This window comes from Malaclemys terrapin, chromosome 3 (genome assembly GCF_027887155.1).
Source record: "Malaclemys terrapin pileata isolate rMalTer1 chromosome 3, rMalTer1.hap1, whole genome shotgun sequence".
Lineage (NCBI taxonomy): Eukaryota > Metazoa > Chordata > Testudines > Emydidae > Malaclemys > Malaclemys terrapin.
Genome location: NC_071507.1, coordinates 116019269 through 116029930, shown reverse-complemented (window position 1 = coordinate 116029930; position 10662 = coordinate 116019269). Strand labels below are relative to the sequence as shown.

The following is a 10662-nucleotide window of genomic DNA, read 5'->3' as shown; positions in this document are numbered from 1 at the left end:
ATTGAAGTCTGTCTCCCCAGGCTGAGGGCCTGATTCTCAGTTACTCTGGTCCTGCATGTGGGGCAGGAATGGAATGGGTGGGAAGGCAAAGGTGGCTTAAGGCCATCTTTGCACTCTGTATACTGGGACTCTGCAGTGAAGACATACCCTAAGGGTGACACACCTGATCACCGAATGACAGAGACTTACCAAATTAGGCATCCTAGCCCCAAGGACTATGCGGTATTTCAAGTGCCTGAAAGTAACACAAATGCCAATCATTTACAAAGAATCCATTTACAGAGAATTCAAACTTATCTCCCCATTTGTTCCCAATCTGTTTATACCTCAATAAAGGTACAAGCTCTTAACCCTGGATGAGGCAGAGGGTCCTCAAGCTTTGCTTCCTTGAATTACAGAATAGCTCATTCTTTCAGTCCCTGAGTTTTCCTAACAAGTTGTAAGGGGTTAGCCCAGGGGGCTCTGGCATCCCTCCAAGTTTTAGGTCTGTCTGACCAGCTGACATCATCTTGGCCGACAGAACCAGGCTGCTTTATGAGAAACCTGCGGGAGATTAGGTCACCACCTAGTATCTTGAACAAACAAAAAAGTGCTAAACTGAAATTATTTTAAGATCAGTTTTTAAAAATAGTTTCCAAACGCTGTCAGTTTAGTAGAGAAGATGTTTTCAGGCAGTGACAACGAAGGAGAGTGATTGCTATGTAATTGGGAGAACACTGGCACAATTTCATGTGGGGGATGCATTAGCTAATGCCAAACTGGGTGGTAAAAATGGGCTTGAAAATTTAAACTCTGATCTTAATACAAAAATTGCCAAATAAAGATAAAGTGAAATGCAGCCAGAACCCCCTTTTTCGTCCTGCTGTGGGTATTCAGTCAAGCATCTTATTTTGATTTCAGTATCTGGTTTTCCGTTTCAAATGGTCTCCTCTCTTAACTGGGATGTCTACTGGGGTAGACTTGGCACACATAATTCTCGCGGTACATGAGTGTAGTCCCCCCCTTTTGTAGAGCCTCTTTGCTGAATCCCTGCCTGTTACACTTCCCTTTTATGCCTTGCTATTTGAATGTGTAAGAGAAAATACCGAGTTTTCTTTGCAAGAGGATAAGACTTCGGTTTCCTTAGTGTCTTTTTAAATTGTCACCAGTTTACAGTGCAACGGAAGAGAAGCTGAATTTCTTATTGTGCATCTTTTCTTTGAGGCTGAAATTGCTCTTGCCAAGTTTTCAAGTAGGACTTGAATGACGCCCTCTCTCTCTCTCTCCCCCCCACCCCCCACTCTGCTCCCCCAGCAGCAGCAGAGCCCTCCCCCGCCCCCCCTCTTAGGCAGGAGAGGGCTTCAGGGTAAAGGGTGGGCGGCACAAGACTTGCTCTGCTGACCCAGTGGCCTGATCCAATCACAGAGAGGACTGAAACCCTTCAGCCCCTCCTCGCCTTTACTTCAAAGGAAGAGGGAGAGGGCGGGGGGAGGAGGCGAGGGTGGCAATGTAGGTCCTTTCTTCTTTGTCCGCCCCTTCTCCGAGTCCCAATAAGAAGGGGGCTGAGCTGTAGTTGAGGTGCAGGAGATTCTCTTAGGTTTAAAATCCCAACAGGACTGGACACAGCCTCCCACCTGCCAGCTTCATTCCAACTGTCTAACCCTTCCTGCGGCCACAATGGTTGAGGCATTCTGTGCTACCTGGAAGCTGATTGACAGCCAGAATTTTGATGAATACATGAAGGCGCTGGGTAGGTAAAAGGAGCTATTGCTAATCACCCATTGGGCTGCTGAAATTGTTCCTGAAGTTTTGATGATGTTTTCCAGCACAGATAGGTTGGAGAGTGATCGTGGGATTTGGGATTTTGCACTGGATTAAAGCTTCTGAGTGATTTCTGAGTAGAACCAAAAAAAGAATCATTGTCTAGCTGAGCTGAATGTTGCTGCAGAGAATGTGAATGTGAAAGTGCCGTGGCTTTGCCTGCTCTGTTATTTCCATCATTGTTTCATTCTTTATCAAAGTTAACGTGATATAGATATAATTTGCATGGTGGGTTTGTAAGGGGGGGCGGGGAAGGCGGGGGAACAGAGTGGTAATGCATTGAGCCTGTTTTAAAACTTTATTTTAGGAAAAGACAATGAGATCAACTGTATCAACAAAAGTTGCTTGCAAATAAACAAACAGGTCCCTGTCATTGTACAGGAATGATAAAGATTGCCATCTAAATAAGCAAAAAGTAACTGTCACTAATTCAGTGACAAGAAGCTGATGTACTACACTGTTGACCTAAGGGGTCATTATTACAATATATTGTGTTTCTTAAGTGGATACCTGAGGACTCAGAAATATATACAGTGAGCTAGACTGTAGGACAGTGGATAGATGAGGTATGGATGACTGGGCAGAGAAGTGTAAAGTGTAGTGTGATAGTGAAAGGAGCAGAACAGGATAGGAGGTTTCACCTCATTGTTTGGCAAACAGGGTGTAAAAGAAATCAGGGTCTGATGGATTTTTGTTTTCATTTGGCGGGTTAGGAGTGGGCTTTGCTACTCGGCAGGTGGGGAACGTCACTAAGCCCACGGTGATAATCAGCAATGAAGGGGACAAAGTAGTGATCAGGACCCAGAGCACTTTCAAGAACACTGAAATCAGCTTCAAGCTTGGAGAAGAGTTTGAGGAAACTACCCCAGATGACAGAAACTGCAAAGTAAGTGAACACCCTCTCAGGCTGTAGCATTTGAAAAGTCTTATCTTTTGGTGGGGGAGGGACTAGGGAGAATGATTCAACTTCTTTGTCACAGTTAGTTTAGTTTTGTAGCACAGAAAGGGAGTGTAAGGAAAGACAAGACCGCATTTTACTCATCTAGAGACACAAAAGTATGTCTGGATGTTATGACATACGTTTTGGCCTTCCAGTATGAAGGAATTCTGCTAGATACCCCATCCATATTTTTGTACCAGTCACTTTAATCCAAAAATCAGTTTAGGAGACATCATTCTCAACTGAAATGAGGAAGTACATCCTTCCTGAACTTTGGGGGCTTTAAAAAGTTGCTAAACCAGAGCAAATGTGAAATTATCATTTAAATGTCACTGGGACACACAAAGCAGGATTTATTTAATCCTTTTTGTACAAACAAGAATCAAATGGACTTTTCATTTTAAACAAGGAGGGTTCGTGGGTTTGGATTTAAAATGCCTAGAACTCCTTTATTATGCCAGGTTTGAGTAAGTTTGTTGAAGAGAATCTAGTAGAGGCTATTGAATACATTCCCTAGAAATCTGAATAGTATCTGCTACTGTTTTAAATTAATCCTTCTCTTTGTATATTTTGATATCCCAGTCAGTTGTGACCCTGGATGGAGACAAACTAGTTCATGTACAGAAATGGGACGGCAAAGAGACAAACTTTGTTAGAGAAATTAAGGATGGCAAAATGGTAATGGTAAGTAAAATGATCACTGAGCTCATATGTATCAGGTTAACTATTTGTTTAGATCTATTGAGAGCATGCTATTTTTATTTAAAATCTAGAGCTAGTTATCTGTAAAGCTGGTTGAGAATTTTTAAAAGTTCACATATATATATATATATATGCTGCTCTGAATCTGTTTATGGACAATGGAAAACTTTCAGCATTTTTCAACCAGCTCTAGTTAACAGTCTTCAGAAAGTCAATGACATTTTAGACTTTTGAGGGGAGGGGAGTTAAATACAGCATTGTACTAATCCCAAATGAAACAAAATACACTTCTGGAACTGCAAAAATATGAACTATTTGATTAAATGTGCATCAATCCATTTTAAACAGGTGGTACTTTAGATCACTAAAATAAAATTGTCTTATACTTCCATGTGCAACTAGTTACTTAGAATAAGTATTTCTCTGGGGTAATATATCTTGAGGATTTTTGCATTTCATAATGAATGGAGTATTCCTGCTTAGATTATTTTCCAAAATGATGACCAGGGGAAGAGGTTCATGTAAAGAGTAATATTTTATGCTTTTAACCCACCTACCTCCAGTGATGCTTTGGGAATAGGATTATAATGTTGTGGCAGTCAGGGCCATCTTTACCCATACACAAACTACACAGCTGCGTGCTGCTCCAATGGCCAGCCTGATCTGGCCAGGAAAGCTGCCGCCACTCCCACCCCATGCCCACTCCACCCCTTCCCCATAGCCCCCGCCCCTGCTCCGTCCCCAGCCATGCTCCCACTACACCCCTTCCCCTGAGCTATGTCCCTGGGCACTGCAGCAGGGGTCGGGTGTGCCCTGCACTCACCAGGTGGTGGGAAGTCTACAGACTGCCCTGGTGGCAGTGATACTAAAGCTATGGCTGAAAAGTACACATGTTCTAAACCTTTATAACACTGGGAGGAAGGGGGTTTGGAAATGTAGCCTCTGGGCTGAAATTTCTCATGTTTGTTCTTGGCATGAAAAAGAAGTGTGTTCAGCTACTTTACTTTCTGTTACCTGGCCATTGGAGAATCAGTCTTTAACTCTTGTTTTTGTTCAGATACACACACACTCTCTCTCTCTCTCTTCGTGTGTGGAGAATTCCAAATAGTTTAAACTTAAAAGTGCAGACACAATATGTAGTTGGTCAATGAGAAATATGTGTTCTTAAGTTTGCTTGTTATAAAGCAAGTAACGACGGTATTTGCCCGTGTGCAGCAAACTATCTTACAAGAAATCTGAACAGGAATTTGGGATGCAAAATTGCAGATATGCAAACAGCTATCCCTTCTGCCAGTGGGAGTGGGCAGCAAGAAGGGTTTAATATCTAGGGCGTTCCTTTTCAACAATATAACCAAAACCGTCTCGAGCCCCCACCCAGTAACTTGGGAAAATTTCAGTCTTCATGATTGGCACCTCCAAGAGGCAATATATTGGGAGTTCCATACATTAGAATTACCAGCCATATTCAGTGATTACATATACAATCAGTGGACATGGTACATTTATTGAACACTTGATTCCCTTTACATATACCCCCTACATATAATAAGTATTGCATATGAACATTGAAATATACACATAGTGCATTGCACATTCTGATATGGGATCAGTGTGGTTTTTGTCTGTTTGTTTTTGTTTTAATAAATTTTTTTAATATAGGTTCAATGTTATGGCTGAGAGTTTAAATGCACAAAAGTTAGGAAATTCTGTTTTGGTTCCTAGACATCCTTTATTTTGGTCCCCTTTCTGATCTAGTGTATCATGAGTTACTCTGTATTGAAAACAGCAATAAGAAAGGTATGGTTGCTGTAGGAACCACAACGCTGAATGTTTTCACTCAATATTAAGGGTGCACGATCATGTTTTGTTTACTTTTATATGATTTACAACCACTAGAACAGTGGCTCTCAAACTTTTTTACTGGTGACCCCTTTCACATAGCAAGCCTCTGAGTGCGACCCCCCTTTATAATTTAAAAACACTTTTTTATATATTTAACACCATTATAAATGCTGGAGGCAAAGCAGGGTTTGGGGTGGATGTTGACAGCTTGCGACCCCCACCATGTAATAACCTTGCAACCCACTGAGGGGTCCCAACCCACAGTTTGAGAACCCTTGCATTAGAACAACCTCTTTAGATTTAGCAATAAGTAGAAAATGGTTATGAAACGTGGTATGGTGTTTTAACTTCTCTATTTCTTCTCCAACTTGCAGACTCTCACCTTTGGTGATGTGGTTGCTGTTCGCCACTATGAGAAAGCATAGAACCTACCTGTCCCCTGTCCAGGTGTTACTCCTGCTGGATGCATTTAACTGCCATCCAAAACTGAACGTAGCTAAGTGACATGAACATTACTGGCATGAAAGGTTAATGAAGAGCTTGCGGGTTGTTGGTTTTTTATTTTTACTTTATACCATCAATTGGCAAACTCTTGTTCAGTAAAATGCAACAGGTAGAACTTTGCATTAAATCTCTGAAACACTTGTCTTCGTTTTTTACAATAAATGGAACATATTTGACATGTTATGAAATGCAATTCAAACTTAAAATTAAAATGTTTTTAAACTCATGCTGGTTTTGCATTTAATGGACTAGTGTTTCAGTGCTTTGGAGGAGGTGATATAAAAACATTTCCTAAATGGGGTTAATACTGCAAGGAGGGGTGGTGGCAAGATGCTACAGTAGGCTGGGCTATATGGGGTCACTTTGGTCAAACAAGAAACCAGGTGTGACTTCACTCCAATTTAGTGGCTTCTCTTTGCTTGAGAAACTCAGGAGCAGCATCTTTGTAGTGCTGCAGTGGGGGCAGAGAGGTGAGAGGAAACATGGGTACTATCTCCCTGGCTCAAACCACTGACAGTCCCCTTCCTCTCTGATAATAATAATCTTTACTGACAGCCTGATCCAAAACTCACTGACATCAATGAGAACACTTCCACTGACTTCAGTGGGTTTTGAATCAATCCTTTACTATTTTGTGTGTGTGTTAATGTGGCTAATGGAGGAAGTGGGTGAGAGTTCTATGATCTTCAGTGCAGAGGGAAATAAATCAGAACCAAAAGGCAGAAATGCTCCATAGATTGGGGTGGGAGGGCAGTAGGAATGTAGCAGGCCCTGATCACCCTCAGGGTTATAGCTTGCCTTTCCTAGGGATCCTCAGATGCCACAGGGTTAGGAAGCCTTGCTCCTTGAGGGGAGCATAGAGTGGAAACACCATGATGTGAACCTCCTCCTGGAGTCCCTTCTTGTACGTTTTATCACACAATGGTGCATTATGGACCTTAATTTGTATGGAGGGGCAGTAATCTCTTCTAAGAGCCGTATTGCATTTTACAGAAATCAAAATTGTTTTAATAAAACATCTTAAAAGCAGAATTGGTGTGAACTGGCTCTATACCCCAGTTTTCTGAGCCAAATAAAACCAAAAAGAGTTACATGGCATCATATATGTAACTAGGAGGAAAAGATATAAAGAGAATCCCCCTTCTGTTAGGACATTGCATCCATGGGCCATATCTGCTTTTGGTTGATTAAGACCTTTTTTTAACAGTGACACGGTTGTGATATTTAACCAGTGGGCCACATTGGGGATGCTGCAAAGGCATATGGCCAGAAAGGCGTTTCAGGAGGGGAATTGCACCTGAGCTCCCAGGCCTGATGCTGGACCATGGTATTCCTTAGATCTGCTAGCTGGTGTGGTGGAAGTAGTTCTGGTTCCTCCCCAACATAGTGTCTCTCTTTCATAAGGACACTGATGGAGGACTAGTGCTTGGTCTCAGCGACTGCGACTATGGCTGGTCCTTCTGTGCAGGGAGCACAAGAACACCTCAATTGATAAGGGTCTAGACACAAATTGGCCCTAAAAAAGACACGAATGCAAGATCTTGTTTTCTAATATCCTTTTACAGGGAAGTGCTCTCTGAAGGGACTTAACACTGTAAATCTAGGTGCAGAGGAGAAAGCCCCCTTAATTCTCAACCATCATGAATATATTTGGTTTGATAGCTATAAATCACTTTAAAAACTGGGGGCCTGACCTACAGAGGTGCAGAGCTCCTGGATCTGCGATGGACTTCAGTTAGAGTTGCTAATGTCCCTTAGGAACATTAGTCTGAGCATTCTTTTCATAAGCATAATGCACTAGCACTATGTTCTAAAAAAGTGATCTTTTAGGCCAACAGGAGTGAAAAAGTAGTACTTGTTTTCGTGGCTTGTGGAACTGGATTCTGGTTTGCTTCAGCCTCTGTTGTCCATGTGTGCAGCTATAAAGAGCCTCTTCTCTGCACTACAGAGCTTGCATTGGTTGATTTAAACCTCAGTTTCAGTGTAATAATACAGATTATGTCTGTCATCCATCAGTATGGCTCACATCACAGCTGTCTTCTTATGTATGCAAATCACATGATACCCTTTCCCACCCATCCCTTTCCCAGAGAATTGGGAGCAGATGCTTTTGCTTCATCTCCATGGAAAGAAGTCATGATTCTCTACTAGTGGCATTAATATCCATGACAACTGATTTATAGTGTCACGAAGTAAAAGAATAAAGTCTTTATTACTGGTGCAGAAAGGAATGAGGTGATGGATAGAAAAGGCTCTGGAGTACACATAAGGCCTGAATGGTAAATATTTAACAAGGGAACTCTCCATCCCTTCTGTTGTTTACTCTCCTTATATGCATTACAAACACATTTAAACAAAGGCAACTCCCCTCCCCCTTCACTTCATGCCCTGTATGCATATGTTTTACATGTAACAGCTACCCAATACAACTTTACTGATGGAGGCTTTTGCCATCTCAAAGGCAAACAAATACTATGAATGTCAAAGGAAATTAGGGCTAGGAGAAGTGGCATTTGCGAAATGCCTGTGGGGTTATCCTGAGTGGGGAAGGGAAAGGAGAAAAGTCAGACATGAGGGACTTGCAACTGTGGATGGATGTAAATATTTCATAATATAGTTAGGCAAACCATAGAAATGCAAACCACTGAAAAATACACAGAAAGATAAATACATCCACTGGTTGGAGAGTAATTGAATATTTAGAGAACAGAGACAGAGAGGGCCTACAAGTGGAAAGCATAATTCTCTGATCTTCTGCTATTACGATATCACTGGGTTAGCTAACCTTGGAACTTCATGTTCTCCCTTGTGGAAAACAATTTTCACTTTTCTGTCTATAAATGGCATCACAGCCCTCCTGTAGTATGAACAGATAGGCATTTGTATTTACTCACTCCTTATCTTATGTCACGAATACACATCTCAACTCTCACATCTTATTAGGTTTTAGCTTAATTTTAGTATTTCTATAATTACTGGAGTTTTATTCATTCTAGAATGTAAGATGCTTCAGACTATCCTTTCCAAGGCATATTAAGATTTAGAATTAAAACTGCTATACTACATTACCAATAGATTAGTCCTTTGGCCATAACTCTGCTTTGGAAAATGGAGCAATGCAAAACTGGGTCCCAATTCTGCAGACATTTAGGCCCTGATCCTGCAAGTTCATACATGCAAGCTCATACATCATTATGAGTTGTATTAACAGGAGTCAAGTATCAGAGGCATAGCCGTGTTAGTCTGGATCTGTAAAAAGTGACAAAGAGTCCTGTGGCACTTTATAGACTAACAGACGTATTGGAGCATAAGAAAACCTGGCCTTTGAGGAAAAGTGCAAAAAACTGGGCATGTTTAGTCTTGAGGAAGCTGGGGGGGAACCTGATAAGTCTTCAAATATGTTGAGGGCTTTATAAAGAGGACGGTGATCATTTGTTCTCCACGTCCACTGAAGGTAGGAAAAGAAGTAAAGGGCTTAATCTACAGTGAGAGATTTAGGTTAGATATTAGGAAAAGCTTTCTAATTATCAGCATAGTTAAACTCTGGAATAGACCTCCAAGGAAGGTTGTGAAATCACCATTGTAACCCGAGGTTCTTTCAACCCAAAGCGAGGTGGTGTCAGGAAATAAATCAGGGGAGACATGGCCGTCTGACCAGTAGATGGCTGGCACAAACAGGACAGCACAAGTGCTTTTACTTAAAGCTAAACTTTACTTAGTCTCAAGCACTTACACACGTCTGCAACAGGTTAGTAAAACACCCCCAACCCTCGATAATTACTGAAACTGAGTGTGGCTCTCAAGTGGCACAGCAGCGGCCTGTCTGCCGGTGGGGAACACAAGATGCATCCAGAGGGAGAGTCCCTGAAGAGCCCCTTCTGAGAAGTCCCACTACCTCAAACTTTCCCCCCTTATTTATACATTAGTAATACTATGATATATCCCTTAAAGAAAACTTGCTAAGCAAGCAGTTTTTAAAGGTCAAGCAAGAGGTTTCCTTATGATCGTCAATTAACCAGATATGGGTTTTTTTCAGTGTCCATGCCTTGGGACCCTGACAGACACATTCCTCAGGGTACATTACAGACAAGCTTCCTGTTTTTCTAAAATACATATATCAGCAATTTCAACATTCTTAGCAGGAAGGACGCAGCATCAAGCTGCCCTGTCTGTGGCACCCAAAACCCCCTCCCCTCCTGCCTGGGTTATGCTAAGGCTGCTGCATGACCAGTTTACGGCCTGCTGACTTGACTACATTTAACAATAAGCAATAGTGGTTTCAGGCACTTTACTGGTTTGCCATAATCTCCCCGTATAGCCATCACTGAAGGTTATTTAAGAACAGGTTGGACAAACACCTGTCATGGATGGTCTAGGTTTATTTGGTCCTGCCTTAGCACAGGAGGCTGGACTTGATGATTACTCAGGCTCCCTTTTAGCCCTGCATTTGTATGATTCTATGAGGTGTAAAGGTCCACCTGTGCAGGATTTGAGGCCCTCTACGCACACGTGCAATTTTGCTCATGTGAGCAGTTCCATGGAGCAAATGGAGCAAACTTACACACTTACCTGTTTGCAGAATTGGGCCCTTTGTAGCTGGAACCTAGACTGTAAGGCCCAAATTCTATTACACTGCTAATATTACTTGCTGTTGCATAGCACTTTTCATCCGCAGATCTCAAGCCACTTTACAAAGGAACGTATCATTAGCCCTATTTCACAGATGGAGAAACTGAGACACTGAGTCAAAATGACTTGCTTAAGGCCACCAGGTAAGAGGCAGACTCAGGAACAAGAACACAACTCTCCTGACTTGCAGTGTGACCATGTGCCTCTTTCTAAGGCACCTGTAATCTTATACTGTACCTCAGATA

At 41.9% G+C, this 10662-nt stretch overlaps 1 protein-coding gene across 1 annotated transcript; it reads left to right on the top strand.

Annotated features, from left to right (window-relative positions):
• Window positions 1-1482: 1482 nt before the first annotated feature.
• FABP7 (fatty acid binding protein 7) lies at window positions 1483-6014 on the top strand. Its single transcript, XM_054022840.1, has 4 exons — window positions 1483-1729; window positions 2514-2686; window positions 3323-3424; window positions 5659-6014. Exons 1-4 carry the CDS (start codon window positions 1657-1659, stop codon window positions 5707-5709), a joined length of 399 nt encoding a protein of 132 aa, XP_053878815.1. The 5' UTR covers window positions 1483-1656; the 3' UTR covers window positions 5710-6014.
• Window positions 6015-10662: the final 4648 nt, after the last annotated feature.